Source organism: Rhinopithecus roxellana, chromosome 9 (genome assembly GCF_007565055.1).
Source record: "Rhinopithecus roxellana isolate Shanxi Qingling chromosome 9, ASM756505v1, whole genome shotgun sequence".
Taxonomy (NCBI): domain Eukaryota; kingdom Metazoa; phylum Chordata; class Mammalia; order Primates; family Cercopithecidae; genus Rhinopithecus; species Rhinopithecus roxellana.
The window spans coordinates 70719286-70735036 of NC_044557.1; the positions used below are offsets into that span (position 1 = coordinate 70719286).

The 15751-nt window shown below is 37.6% G+C and overlaps 1 protein-coding gene across 9 annotated transcripts in view; it reads left to right on the plus strand.

The window, feature by feature from the left end:
* OXR1 (oxidation resistance 1) overlaps positions 1–15751 on the plus strand; it is a 506009-nt gene that overhangs the window by 364224 nt on the left and 126034 nt on the right. The window contains exon 1 of one of the 9 annotated variants that reach the window (XM_030938274.1): positions 8616–8919. The exons of 6 other annotated variants lie outside the window; for them this stretch is intronic. In XM_030938274.1, coding sequence (XP_030794134.1) covers positions 8901–8919 — 19 coding nt within the window. In that variant the 5' untranslated portion in view covers positions 8616–8900. Of the gene's footprint in view, positions 1–8615; positions 8920–15751 lie in introns of those variants that run through there. 2 more of the 9 variants (XM_030938277.1, XM_030938271.1) reach the window with 2 other exon arrangements.

Here is a 15751-nt window from a genome sequence, read left to right on the forward strand (position 1 = left end):
ATAAAAGGAAGAGCACTTTCTGGGCCTTGAGAAGTTTTCTTGCTCATAAAGAAGCATCAAAGCAAATGCTATATACACAGGAGGTCAGTTTGGGCAACTCTTTTTATATTCACATAGTAGGCTTTGATTCTAAGTAGATAATAGAAAAGTTGTAAGAAATGGTCTTCAGTAATATAAAGAAATACTATTTCAAACCTGTTACTTTTTTATAGGAAGGAAAACGTAAACAGGATCAACTGTTGTACATAGGTCTTAGGTTTTTGTGTAATTGTGAAAACAACATAGCAGAGGAATTAAGACTTTAACCTGAAAATTAAAAGTGCTCTCTGGAGTCATTATTGGGTTAATTGTCAAAATTAGAATGCAGATGATAGATTATAGAAAAGTATTCTATTAATGTGAAATTTTCCAAAGTTGAAAGCTACACTGTGATTATGTAAAAGACTACCCATATTTATAGGACATATACATTTCCTATTTAGAGGTAAAGGTCTATGATGCATGTAATTTACACTCAAATGGTTCAACAAATATGTGTATGTGGTATGTAAATATAATACACACACACACACATTTATGAGAGAAAGAGAGAACACAAATATAAAGCAAATGGGATAAAGTATTAACAATAGTCAAATATAGGTAAAGAGTGTATGTTTTTCCTAAACAATATCCATTCACATCTGTGGGAAGATGATGCTCAAATTTAAATTTCCAGCCCAGAAAATTATCATAAACTCTAGACACATAAATCCAATTGTTCACTAATAATATATGGTAAAATATTTCACAGGTATTTTAAAATCAACCTTTTGAATTTTTGTTTTTTATAATTTACCCCTTTAAGCCAGTTGCCTTCAGTGTTCTCTGGCACCAAATTAGATTCTTTCCTCTCCCTCCCAAGCCCCCACCAACACTGCTACAATCCAAAAATTCTGTCTATTCAACCCTGCAGATTCTCTTCAGTTGATCCACTTCTGTCAATCACTGCTGCCATTATTCAGCTTCATATTTCACACAGTTTATAATCATCACCTTCTAAGTAGTCTCCTACATTCAGGATGTGCCTCCTCCAATCCATCTTCCCATTTGCAGCTAATTTCTGATGTTCAAATCTGATCTTGTTCATGCTCTGCTTAAAAGCCAAAGTATCTCTCTATTACCCTCAGATCAAAATCCAAATACGCAATATCATTACAGTGCATGTGAAGGCACTGGTTCTTGCTTAGTTTTCTAACCTCATCTCTCTCCTCTCACCCTACCATCGTTTATCTTATCCTCTCTCATACCATGCCCCAATCTCACTCAACTCCTTTCAGTGGAAGTTCCTCTGGCTGCCAGGCCTCTGCCCGTACTAGTCTCTCTGACTTGAGCACTTTCCTTTTCCCGTGCTTCCAACTACCTTTTCAATACATAATCCTACTTGCCTGATTTACTCCTTCCTCCTTTAAATCCCAACTTAGATGACATTATTCTAAGAAACAATCATGACATCCCAAGTCTGATCTACCCAATAATTAGATGCAAATTTAAAATAAAGTAATAAGATTCTGCCTTTTTTTAAACTAGCATAAAGCATGTACACAGTCCTTCAGTCAATAAGGTTTTCCTTAAATATGTATTGAATATCTATTCTATGCCCAGCAACTTCTGATTGGGTCATTGAACAGATATTTATTGATTGATCTCCTATAGTGTTCCAGACACTATTTTGGAAGCAGTGAACATTCTTAGAACTTAGATTCTAGTAGACGTGACTAATCACAGACAATTAGATGGGTAATATCAGTTAGTGATAAGTGGTATGAAGAAGAAACACACACAGGGTGTTGACCTAGATACAGTAGTCAGAGAACACCTCTCCAAAGAGGAGGTATGTAAGCCGGGACCTAAATAGAATGGCAGAGCAAGGGCTGCCCAATGTCTGGGGAAGAGCATTCTAAGAAAAGAGAAACTGCAAGTGCAAAGGCTTTAAGACAGGAGCATGCTTGGTGCATTCAAGGACCAGAAAAGAGGCCTGCCTATGTTCAATTTAGTGAGCAAGATATGTTGGTGGAAAGGAGTCCTGAGGGCCAGAACCTGGAGTGTTGAGCAGTGAATCTGCTTTGTCTGGTTCAGTTTACTCTGTATGGATTTCATTTGTCCTAATAACTTTGTGAGTGAATGCAGAACACAAACTGGGCTTCATTTTTTACGGGGGTCAAGGATGATCAAAGGAGAGCATCTCTAGTAAAAAGTTATTTCCCTAAGGGTTAAAGACTGAGAATTAGATAGACCCTAGAGAACCAGAAGGGTGATGTCAGAAAGGTAGAAGTAAGTGGATCAAAGTGCTTGTCCCACGCAAACTGGCAGTGCCGGTCAGAGCGTCTTGGCATCTAATCTCTCCCCTCTGCCCTTTCCCACCCCCATTCATTCTCAACTGTTCCAAAATTAACCTAGAACATCTTCATTCTTTGCCAGCATTAGGTGGGGATGGAGCGTCCTATTGCCTGTAAACAGCAGTGACTTTTGTAAGGAAGTATAACACATTGTTTAAACAAATAAAATAATGAATTCAGTTTTTACATCAGCTTTCAGCACAGTGGCCATTTGAATAGACCAAATGTAGCATAATTTTAATTTCCATATCTTTGTATGGTAAAAACATGTAAAAACAAAAATAGTAGGTCATTCTGTTTTGCATGAGAACTGCCTTATTTCCGGGATTAATCTGTATGACTGAGAGAGTTTGAATTATTTTCCAAAAGGATAGCTTTGCATTTTCTTTTCTTGTTAATCAGTCTCTACTCATTTCGTAATTTCCTCCTTCAGTTTTTTTTTTTTTTTTTTTGTATTTGATCTTTGCTTTTTCCCTTTTCTCATGTTCATACCTTTAAGATTATCTACCTTTTGTAGAAAAAAACATTATTCTGATAGGAATACCCTTTCAAATTTGTGTGAAAGAAATGTAAATACATATATAAGATAGAAGGGAAACTGGAGAAGAAAATAATATGGAAATGAAATAGTATATATAAGGCATGTAGGTTAAGTCCAGTGAAACTCTGTAAGGTAAACATATACACTATTAAGCAGTCTCCAAAGCATGATTGATGTAAGTACTTAAACAATAACTTTATATAATTTTGGGGCGTATAATAACCTTCATATATAACTTGTTACATATGTAACTATCATTCATTTTCTTCAGATGACTTTTTATAGAAGCTTGAAATCAAGCTCAAGACTCATTTCTCATTATGATCTGAGAATTTTTTCTTTAATTCATTTCCTTTCTGCATCTCTTATGACAATTTTGTATTTTCTAAGTCAGATAGTTAAGAAAATCTTTGTTTTCAGGAGTTCATCATAATGCTTTTCTATATGTTTAGGACTGTATTAACATTGTTTATTTTGACAGAGCAGGCAAAATGTGAAATATCTACATATACTTTTATGGCTCTCACTTCTTGAAAATTTTAAAGCTAGCATTTACTGAGTATTAATTACATTCCAAGTACTATTCTAAGTATCTTACATGTATTAAATACTTTGATTCTCACATAGCCCTACGAATACTAAGATTCTAGTTTTCCAGGTGATAAAACTGAGAGGCAGATGGGTTAAGTAATTGGCCCTACACCTCAAGGCTAGAAAGCGAAGGAACTGAGATTTGAAACCCGGTCAACTATCTTCAGAATCGTAACTGCTCATCCCTCTGCAACACGTGCTTTCAGACAAGCATTAGCCAGTGCAGCTCAGGGAAAACAGGAGGCAAGTTGACTACTTATGCAGGTTGCTGAGAAATATAACAGGATGGAAGAACAGAATGGAAAACATGCTTCGTACCTAATATGAGACATTTTTCCCTAGCGAAAACATAACTTTGGCTATTTTCCTTCAGGCAGAAGAAAATATGTTCACACAGAGGGAAAGAGGAGGAAATGAAAAGGGCTGTTTGGATCAGATGACTGAGTCACCAGTAACCCGAGTGCCAAGCGTAGGCTGGCCTCAAGCATATAGTTGCTCAATAAACTTCATTTTCATTGCATGCTATCTGACCTGGTTTAGTGACGGCTCCTTAATGGAATCTAAACTTATGGGAATTTTGTGATGTATGTAATTTCCAGAAAACCTAACATACTTGATACGTCCTTTTTTTTTTTTTTTTTTTTTTTTAGTTTTTGAGTCGGAGTTTCACTCTTGTTGCCCAGGCTGGAGTGCAATGGCACCATCTTGGCTCACTGGAACCTCTGCTTCCCAGGCTCAAGTGAGTCTCCTACCTCAGCCTCCCAAGTAGCTGGAATTACAGGCATGTGCCACAATACCCAGCTAATTTTTGTATTTTCAGTAGAGACAGGGTTTTACCATGTTGGCCAGGCTGGTCTCCAACTCCTGACCTCAAGTGATCTGCCCACATCGGCCTCCCAAAGTGCTGGGATTATAGGCGTGAACCACTGCACCCGGCCTGTTATGTCCTATCCGTATCAGCCAACCGTAATTGTTAGTAAAAGTAGTTCAAAATTTCCCCTAAGAATTGCTCTTAAATACCTACTCTCTTCCCCTGAAAATGAGTTAACTACTTAGTAAGTAACCTTTCTCACAGAAAAACTAGATGTTTTCTCTGGACTTCTTTCCCTTGCAGCCATACCCTGGAGAGCCTTGTTTTAGAACTGACACCATTTATATGGCTTGGCATCTTGACCGCATTTGTTTCCCCATCTGGCACTTCTTGGGGGAAAGTGTTCATTGTGGTGTTCTGCGGAGTGCATTTTGAGAAACGTGTACACACTGGAAGTGAAATTCACATCTCAGGCTAAGACTATACCCTCAGCATTGCAATGTGATATTAGCAAAAGTACTTTTATTATCCTACCTGCCAACAATTCACATCTATAATTAGGAAAACTGCATGATTTCAAAATTACCCAAGTCTTGGAAAGACTTGTTTTTACCATATGTGTTTCTTTTGTAAAAGGTCTATTATTTTCACCCTCCTAAAAAAAGGTTCAGTTTGATCAAGTTCTAATTATATTCTCAAGCACATTTTTCAATCCCATAAAAATAAATCAACAAACCTAGACATTTAAGTCACATTATCAATATACATGGTCAATCTACATGGTATGACAACAGATATAAGGGAAATAGATAAAGAAGTCAACTAGGATATAAAGAACCAACTTAGAGCAAAATAAATAACTAGAAAAAGAGTCTACAATAAAAAGTAGAGATGTAGAAGCAAGAGCATTTTTCACTGCCGTAAATCAGAGCTTCTTAGCAGCCCACATCCCAAAAATGGTAGATAGCCAATATTTGTCAGAAATGATGTTGATTGTATACCTAGTGGACAGCTCTAAGCACAACTATAAGATTGATTTGGTTTTACAAAACCTTGAAAGAAGTAAAGTTAACTGACCAGTGACTCGAGTCTAGCTCCTATCAGATTCCTAATGAGAGCAAAGAATAAAGAACAAATGACCAAATATTGGGAAATATGTATCTTATAGATATTGCATGTAGATAAATAGATATATTTACTTTTATACACACTATCATATGACCAATTCGTAGGCATGTTTGATATGGCGGTGTGTATGTGTATGGTTGTATAACTCTCTTATCCATATTCAGACACAATGCAAATGTAGATAGTATTACTATACCATCTATGTGAGATGTAAATATTGTAAAAGCCTTCCTTTGCATATTCTGCAGATGCTAAAAACCACATGTATTTATGTTTTGTTTGGGTGCTGCTTCTGTGTGTATGAGTTTTATTGTTACATGAAGTCTTGTTTTAAAAAAGAGCCAATTTGACTGAGCCCTGTCATCCTAGCACTTTGGGAGGCCAAGGCTGGTGGATCACTTGAGCTCAAGAGTTCAAGGCTAGCCTGGGCGACATGGGGAAAAATAGGCCAGGTGTGTTGGCTCATGCCTGTAATCCCAACACTGGGAGGCCAAGGCAGGTGTATCACTTGAGATCAGGACTTTGCAACCAGCCTGACCAACATGGTAAAACCCTGTCTCTACTAAAAATACAAAAATTAGCCAGGCATGGTGGCACACGCCTGTAGTCCCAGCTACTCCGGAGGCTGAGGCAGGAGAATCACGTGAACTCAGGAGGTAGAGGTTGCAGTGAGCCAAGATTGCGCCACTGTACTCCAGCCTGGGCAGCTGAGTGAGACTCTGTCTCAAAAAGAAAAAAAAAAAAAAAAATAGCTGGGATGGTGGCAAGCACTTATAGCCCCATAGCCCCAGCAACTCAGGAGGCTGAGGTGGGAGGATGGCTTGAGTCCAGGAGGCAGAAGTTGCAGTAAGCCGAGATCACGCTGCTACGCTCCACCCTTGGCAACAGAGCCAGAACCTGTCTCAGAAAAAAAGGAAAAAAAAAAGCCAATTCATTCTTGCTTTCTGCCTGCTGCCATTGTTTCCCAGAAGTCTGCAGCTATACTGAATGATTTGAACATGAACATCAAGACATCTTCAAAACATTTCTGCTCTCTCCTTATGCTCACCATATAAAGCTGCAAGGAAACATTGTGTCATTAATTTTCTATACATAGACTGCTTGGCAAATCTTGGAAAATAAGCAGCATCTCCCAGGGTGGTTGTGTGCATAACATGAGAATATTCGTTGAAGCACTTTGTAAACATAAAACATTACACATAGCAAGTCATTGTTATCATTGGCATTACTTTAATGTAGTAGAATGGAATCCAGGACTGGAATCAGCCAGTCATGTCACTAAGGAAGAGAATGGAAATTAGTATCCAATTAAACACCTTCTTTTTTTTCTTTTTTTTTTTTTTTTTTTTTTTTTTTTGAGATGGAGTCTTGCTCTGTCACCCAGGCTGGAGTGCAGTGGCACGATCTTGGCTCACTGCAAGTTCTGCCTCCTGGGTTCACGCCATTCTCCTGCCTCAGCCTCCCGAATAGCTGGGACTACAGGCACCCGCCACCATGCCCGGTTAATTTTTTGTATTTTTCTTTTTTTTAGTAGAGACAGGGGTTTCACCACGTTGGCCAGGCTGATCTCCAGCTCCTGACCTCAGGTGATCTGCCCACATCAGCCTCCCAAAGTGCTGGGATTACAGGCATGAGCCACTGCAGCAGGTCAACCACCTTCTTATAGCAGAGTACCAGAAGCTTAACTAGAAGTTTTACATAAGTTATCTCATGTAATGAATAGCATTCATAGGGAATACTGGGACTCTTAAAGGAACCAAATAGAGTTTGTAGTGAATACAAATGTAGCTCCATAGAGAAGATTAGACGTCATGAATTTTCATTTGAGAATGAATCATCTTGGCAGTTTATATCATTTTTCTGTAAAAGCTTATTGGCTTGGTCATGTACTTTACTAGTCAATGGCTAGTTGTTATGGAGCTGTCAGAACTTGGCCAAGACCATAAGCTCTATATTACATGCAAAATCTTAGTATTATTACTATTTATACAACTTCAGCGTTGTGAACTGGTGGCAACATGAACTCCATTTTCTTCACAAACATTGTCATTTCATCACCTTGTACTAACTGTGCACGTGGTTTTTGACAATTTGCTTATCTTTTAAACTTACCCCTGAAGCCCACCTGTTTGGGCATCCGTTAGTTCTTAAATTCACAAAGATCTTTACCCACTGAGTTGATATTGTCTGTTCTCAATGGTTGTGATCTCTGCCCTCAAATAAAATATGATGTTACAGTATGCGTATATCTCAGCGAGTTGCTGCTAAAGGGTTTCATAAAATGTGATGACAGGAAAGAAGGAAAGGCAGACTTCCACCACAATCTTTTCCAGTATTCTAAAGTTTAAGGACATGAACACTAAGTCAGAAGCAGCCAGGCTATAGGTGCTGCCCTTTGCTTCTACCGGGATAACAGGGAATGTGGATTAAAAGGGGACTAAGGGCTCATGCCTGTAATCCCAGTGTTTTGGGAGGCCAAGGTGAGTGAATCACCTGAGGTCGGGAGTTCAAGACCAGCATTAGCAACATAAGGAAACCCCAACTCTACTAAAAATACAAAAATTAGCCGGGCATGATGGTGTGTGCCTGTAGACCCAGCTACTTGGGAGGCTGAGGCAGGAGAATGGCTTGAACCCAGGAGGCAGAGGTTGCAGTGAGCCGAGATGAAGATGGCAGTACTGTACTCCAGCCTGGGTGACAGAGCAAGACTCCCTCTCAAAAAAAAGGGGGGTGGGTGCTAAGTACAAAGAAGGAAGTTATTACTATTTTTATCCATTCATTTAATTACTAAGCAGTGAGCTCTGTTGTGTGGACTTTCCTCTTGCCCTCCTAGGGAAGAAAGACAAAAAGAAATAACTATAATGCAAAGCAGTGTGAACTATATCCATTATGATGCAACTGGAAGTTCTGGGTGCAAAAAGTCAAAATTATGTTCTGACAATGGCTAGCAGTATTTACATATCGATAAAGGTACAAAACACCAGCCTGGTTCATACTCAGCTATCAAATCTACTACCTGTTGTTGCTATTAGGACTATGAAATAGAGATTTGTTAAAGGTGCCCATGCCATCTATTTACTTTATGATAAGAAATTGTACAGAGGCTAGATATTGAGTCTTATGATCTCACTCCATGATAGACTTTACAGGGCCAACTTAGTAATATATCATACAGAGCATGTCGTCGTCACCATTTCTAAAATGTTCGGTGAGCCAAGAGCAAGTCCACAGTCACAGGGCAGGTACAGTGAGTTTCCTGTGTGAAGAAACAGAAACCTCTGAATCTTGCACACTGCTACCAGGGCTCAGGGACCGGGCTGGAAGAGAAGGCACTCTGACAGAAAGGAAGTGTTATATTACCCTGAGAAGCACAGGAACCAAAATTCCCGTCTCCTCTTCTTGAAAGCAGCTCACTGCTAGCTGAGCAAGGTTCGAAGGAAGGACCTTAGAAATGTTCTGCCAGCGCAAAGGTATGTGTAAGTGCTCTTTTAGTGGCTTTAAATAAGTTATTTTGGAAAGTCAGATACGGCGGACATTAAAGGGCACACTTTATGTTGCATTTTCAAATTCCAGATGAGCTGTATGGATCTATGACGATGCAGTTGGAGGTTCTATAGCTACTGCCTCCAAAATGTGAATGTTTGGTTGGGGAGGTTAGGAGGGATTAAACTCTGTCAGAACACTTAAATCTAAATAGAATATCTTTTTAAAAAGATTTTACATGTGTGTAAATTATTTCTCTATGATTTGCTGCAGGTACTGCTGCTAATTATGATTCCATAAGTACTCCCAGAAATAGATTCAGACAAAATGATTTTGAGTCTCTTCATGTCCAGTGATTAATTTTTTATTCATTCATAGGACATTTTTCGGTAAGATTTCCATGTTGCCTTACCTTATTCTTCACTCAAAAATTGTCCCTAACTTGGGTAATGGCAGTGATCATGTCACATGCTCTCACTTATATCACCACTGTATTCTGGGTTTCAAGGACTTGTAATTCATTTCATTAAGACTCTCCAAACGATCCTTGTAAACATTTGCTTAAATGTCTTTGTTCTTCATTAGCGTTTTATTACGTTACATTCTCTAGGCTCCAGAAAAATGAGGCGAGAAATAGGAGGAATTTTTTTCCTCCTTTTTTCTTTTTTTTGGTTGAAGTTTTGGTCAAACAAGCCAAAATAACATTATCTTTAATGGATCGACCTGTACTTTTAAATGGAAGGAATAAAGATATAAAAAGAACTGAGGCGTGTAAGTAACCTCTTTGATTTTTAATGGCATGCAGCAGATGGAATTCATTATTGACTTTTAAAAATAAAATTGCTCTGCATTATTATTTATTTATAGTTTTGCCTTTCAAAAGAAGTAATTATCATTACTAGGTTAGTTTTTCCTCAATCACAAGCAACTGTGTGACGGTATCAGAATGTATAATATATTTCACCACTTATTTAGTTATGAGGCTAAATGATGTTGCAGGATATTATCCCTTTTTAAATTAGTAATAAATGTATGAGCATAATGCACAACTAAGAGGTTGAGTATCTTTTCTTTTTATTTGGGTAATTTCAAAAGCAATTATTTCATATCATACGGTAATTTATTTATGAAATTCTCATTGCTGAAACAAAAGTGTTTTTAATTAGAAATAATCTAATTTCATTTTTCCAGTTTGGCACCCAGATACTGTGATGATAATCAAAATTTATACAAATTACCAAGTTAAATGTTTAGGTGATTGGTTTTGAGCCCAAACAATTTTTTAATTTTAATCACAAATTCTAAAACTTTTCAGTCATTGGGGAGGTTGATAACCAGTCATAACAAAATTTAATTTTTAAGCAATGCCAAATATTTAATCAGTTGCATCTTGTTCAAATTTGAGAGGTATTAAAATTGCCTTTGTAATAAAAAAATACACAAGAAAGGAGAAAATTTTCTAGTGTTAAACATGGAACTGTCAACGTTATAAAAATGTATGAACCCCTTTTCAAAGCTGATGTTTTAAGGTATCATTTCATATACAGGACAGCATTTATATTTAATAAGATCAGGAGATTTGGCGTGAGCAGGATTCAGACCACTTTTGAATTTCAATGAAACTCCTGGTTCATTTAGATCCCTCTTCCCATCCTTCTTACCTCTCCCCAGCCTATCCTCCCTTCCCCTAGCTGCTTCCGCCTCTGTACTCCTCTCTCTCCTCCTCACTCCTATGCCTTATATCCTCTTGGCACTTTTACACTGAGACATCATTTTCTACAAGTGGATCTGCTGTCTTCAACACTGGTCATTATTGTGAAACTGAAGGATAGAAATGAATATTTCATATATAGCACTTAAACCTCTTCATCTAGATTATGCATTTTGCTTCATTGTACCCATCCATAGGCACTTAATAAGTGCTTATTGATTGTCTAGTGAGATTGTATTATAACTGATTTTGAGAATTTTCATACCCTCTGCAGTTACTAGTACTATATTTCTTTGATTCTAAGATGTACATTTTTTTTTCACATTTTACCTTTTTAAAATCTAAAATCACCTTGTGATCAAGTTGTATTGTGATTTAATTGACAGATTTTTTTTTTTAATCTTTCTTTCTTGGTCGTGCATCTCACAATCAGTGGTATCTTAGATTGATGAAATGCAGCAGTGAAAATATATACCTAAGTCTGTGACTTGTATAATATGTTAAAGGCCATATATTTGGAACTTCATAAAGTCTTCTTTTTTTCTTATGTGGTTTATCCGTAGCCAATTTTAGTCTCTCCTCACTACATTCTTCCACTCTGGCTTCCTGGCACTGTGGTTTTAACTGTTCTTAGGCCACTGTCTTGACTGAACTCCCTGGAAAATACTCAGAGAATTTTATTAGTAATTACCAACATCCAACCGTAATGAAATGGACAGGGAACAAGTTTTTAAAACTGAAGACCCACGTTCAAGTTATGTTTCTGCTCATTAAAAGCTATTTGTATTTGGCAATCTTTGATACTTATTCCCAGAGCTTCAAATTACACATCTAAAGAAGGAAATAATACAAATAATTTCTTCATCTATGAATTAAGATAATTAGTAAAAAATATTGTACCAGTAAAAATATTGAAAATGAAATGGGTATGGCAGTATTTTTAAGCCATGAGGTACTGTTAAATTATAAACCAGAAGGATCAACATTAAATGAAACATTATTAGAAATATGTGAGTAGACAGGGAAAGGAAAGAAGGAAAAATTGTATAATTCATTCCAAATTAGAGAGTTTTAAATTATCATTGGAAATGATGATATGACCCATTAACTAGCTTTCTGAATTTAGAGGAGAACCATGAAATCTGTCTTCAGATTATTTCTTGCATATCAGAGTCTGGTCTGTTCTGAATTCCAGTGCTGAATGCATGCCAGTCTCTGAGAGCTTGTATCCTTTATTGAATTAGCAAGCCACAACCCACAGTATCTCTGTGGTATTAAAAATAAAAGAGATTACTTAGATTCCCCAATTCCTTTCCTGCCTTGATTCTTTCCATTTAAAAGTGAGACCTCTGTCTCTACAAAAAATTAAAAACTAACTGGGCATGGTGGTGCATGCCTGTAGTCCTAGCTACTTAGAAGACTGAGTGAGAGGATTGCTTGAGTCCAGGAGTTCCAGGCTGCAGTGAGCTGTGACGGCACCACTGCACCCCAGCCTGGGCAACAGAGTAAGACTCTGTCTCTAAAAAAAACAAAAACAAAAATGAATTTTATTGTTTTTCACAGTTTCAAAAACATACAATAAGAGTTAAAAAAAGACTTGTTATTCTTGAATCTTTAAAAGACAGGATACTTCAATGGCACTTGAAAGAGTACTGTTGAATAGAAATTTAATTACTATAGTAACTATAAAACACAAGATTATCCATTAAAAGTTAATATATTTAGTGTATGTATTACTTTTAGCATAGAGATACTTTGAAGAGGCAAGAATAAATAAAAGAAGGAAGTGCTGTATTAAAGGCATGTGCAGGTTAAAAGGGGAATTGAAGGAGAAGGAATTCTTAGTCATTACTTGAAAATTCTGCTTTTCTCCTATACTGTATGTGTCAGTGGAAAGTCTTTTAATATCTCATTTAAGTCACTGTATTTCCAAAGACCACAAGTTGTGACTCTGACATGAACATTTAATCATGTGCTGGGGCTTAAAAAAGGTTTCCATTTCAATGTATTATTAATAACGGCAAACACGTCAGGCCCACTTGATATTAACTGCTATACTTGCTGCTTTTCATTCACCGATTCATTAACATGTTGACACATTTTAGCATAATAATATATTATTCATACATTAAACTATATTCTTATTTCCATTAATGGAAGCATCATTTATCTAGCTATTCAAACCAGAAACATTGGTGTAATTCTAGACCTTCTCTTTCTTACTGACCCTGCATCCAATCAGCCTAGAGATCCTCTTGGCTCTCTTCTCAGAATAAATCCAAAATCTGTCCAGTTCTTACCACTTGCACCGCTTCCTCCTCAGTCCAAACACCATCATCTTTTGACTGCACTGTGGCAAGAGGCTCCTGACCGGTCTCCCTGCCTCTGCTCTTGCTCCCCAATCCCCACCCCAGTCGCTTTTCAGTGAGGCAACTGGGAGGAATGTGGTTCAAACATGAATCTCATTGCATCGCTCCTTTGTCCAAACCCAAAGTCCTAATCATGGCCCACAGGGCCCTAACTGATCACCCCCAATAACAACCACACACACACACACACACACACACACACACACACACACACACACCTTACTTCATATAATTCCCCCACCATTACTCCATTCCGACTTCACTGGTCTCTTTGCTATTCCTTGAACACCCCACACCTGCTTCTTTCTCAAGGCCTTTGCAATTTTTGTGCCCTCTACCTTGAAGGCGCTCCCCCTAGAGATCCACGTGGCCAACTTCCTCACTTTCTTTGGGTTCTTATAAAATTGTTTTTCAGTGAGACTTTCCCTGACCACTGTACCTGACCATTTGTACAGGAATTTCAAATTCCCTGCCCATCAACAGTTCACATGCACTCTTCTCTGCTTTTCTTTTTTCCTCCTTACACTAACACATATAGGTGTGTGTATATTTATCTACCTTACTGGAACACAAACATTATAAAAAATAAATGTTTTGTCTTTTTTCCTCCATATTCTATCCCTTGTACCAAGAGCAGGGCCTAATACGTAGAATGTCTTCAAACATTATTTGTTGAATATATCCTCAGTTAACCCTGTACCCTCAATAGGTACAATTATTACCCCCATTTTACAGATGAGGAAGTTAAGGACAGAAAAATTAAGAAACTTATTCAAAGTCAAACAAGCTAAGCAAGCGTCAGAGCTAAGATTCAAACCCAAAACCCTGGCTTCAGAATATATGCTCAGATCACTGACTGAGGAGATTAATCAGAAGAGAGCTACCTATAGATTCCTCTGTTCCCTGAGATTTTCTTCAATATTGGTTCCATCCAGTTAAATGGAAAAAATTGAGTGTCATCTGCTACTGACAACATAGTCAGATACAGTAAAGCTCCTTTTTCCCATTCCTCTTTAATGTCTTTTTGTAAAAAAAAAAATATGAGACCTTTCAAAAATAGAAAATATATATATTTTAAAAAACAACCCTAATCCCACCCATGTGGATGTTAAAATAGTAATGATAAAGTTAACATATACAGAATATTAAAAAAAAAAGCACTAAGGAAAAGTATAAAATGAAAACATGCATTGAATGCCTATTATATTCTGTAATAAGTCGGCACTCTGAGGACATATTTGGTATTATACATGGAGTCTAATGAGAGAGACAGACACATACTCAGTCAGACAAACTCTAAATCGGAATTTAGAAGAAGAAACATCAAACAGAGGTCTTCTGACAGCTGAAAGTGGGGCTTGGTAGAGTAAGTTGTGGGGCAGGTGAATAACAGTGGTGGAAAGGGATTAAAGAACTAGAGACTGAAGAAACAGTTTCTGAAAGAGGAGGTGGGAGAGTACCAAAGAGAAATGTGACTTACCTCACTATTTTGCTATAGAGGATGGGACTTAGTATGGGAGAAGGTTTTTAAATAACAGTTTATATTCCGTAGACTAGAAATTACAGCAAAATCAGTTATTGAAAGGATGTATTGAATTTAACTTGTAAAAGGGTATCATTACTTATCCAAATGCATCATGTGAGAAAATTGTCAAGTTCATTTCCCCGGACTACCTCAATCTATTCCTTCTGACAAACCAGAACAAGAAATTCTGTTTTCCAAATTGTTTTTTTTTGCCGACACATTAAGCCAGCTTCAGCTTGCTACAGCGCACGCACACATACACACACACACACACACACACACACATACATACACAATTATCCTGTGTTATCCTGTGTCTGTTTAGTGTTTTCATTCACACGTGTGTTTTCTTACCTCCCCACCCTCGTTCCTCTGGAAAGTCAGGTTTTCAAGCGATTATTTCCCTGATTTGAGAAGGTCACTCTGAACTTGCTTTCATTCAAACCATTGGCAGTATGGTCTAGCTTAGTGACAGACTGCTGGGTCACTCAGGTCCTTTGATAAGAGGGCATAGTGTCCTTGTATGGTAGCCATTCCAAATAAGGAAGTAAAGAAGGAGTAAGATATTTAGATAACAAATGTTAAGAAGAAAGTAATAGAGTAATGAGACTGGAGTAGGGTAGGGCAGTGGTGCAATTAGCCTGGATAACAATGGGGGCATCTCTGAGAAGGTATCATTAGAATTGAAACCCAAATTGTGGGAAGAAAGCAGACAAACAAGAATCGGGAAGATTAGCTAACCAGGTAGAGAGAAAAGCCTGGTGGTGGAAATTAATTTGTTTTGTTCAAGGAACAGAACAAATACCAGTAAGATTGGACAGAGTGGTAGGGGTACATAAATGAGGTCTCAGAGATAGCTGAGGGCTGGGTATCCACTCAAAACTGACCTTCATTTATGTCTACAAGCACTGGAATTGCTGTTTTTTGGATGTGTCCCAATTGTAAATCTACCATTATTTATTGTAGAAAATAACTTGACATTGCTCAACACTGTAAGAAAACTTTGACATACATTCTCATTTTCTTTAACATTTCATAACATCACTTTGAAGTTTACAGACCTGATGTTTGTTTTTGGTTTTGTTTTTGAGACAGGATCTCACTCTGTTGCCGGGCTGGAGTGCAGTGATGCAATCATGGTTCATTGCGGCCTTGACCTCCCTGAGCTCAAGTGATCCTCCCACCTCAACACCCTAAGGAGCTGGGACTTCAGG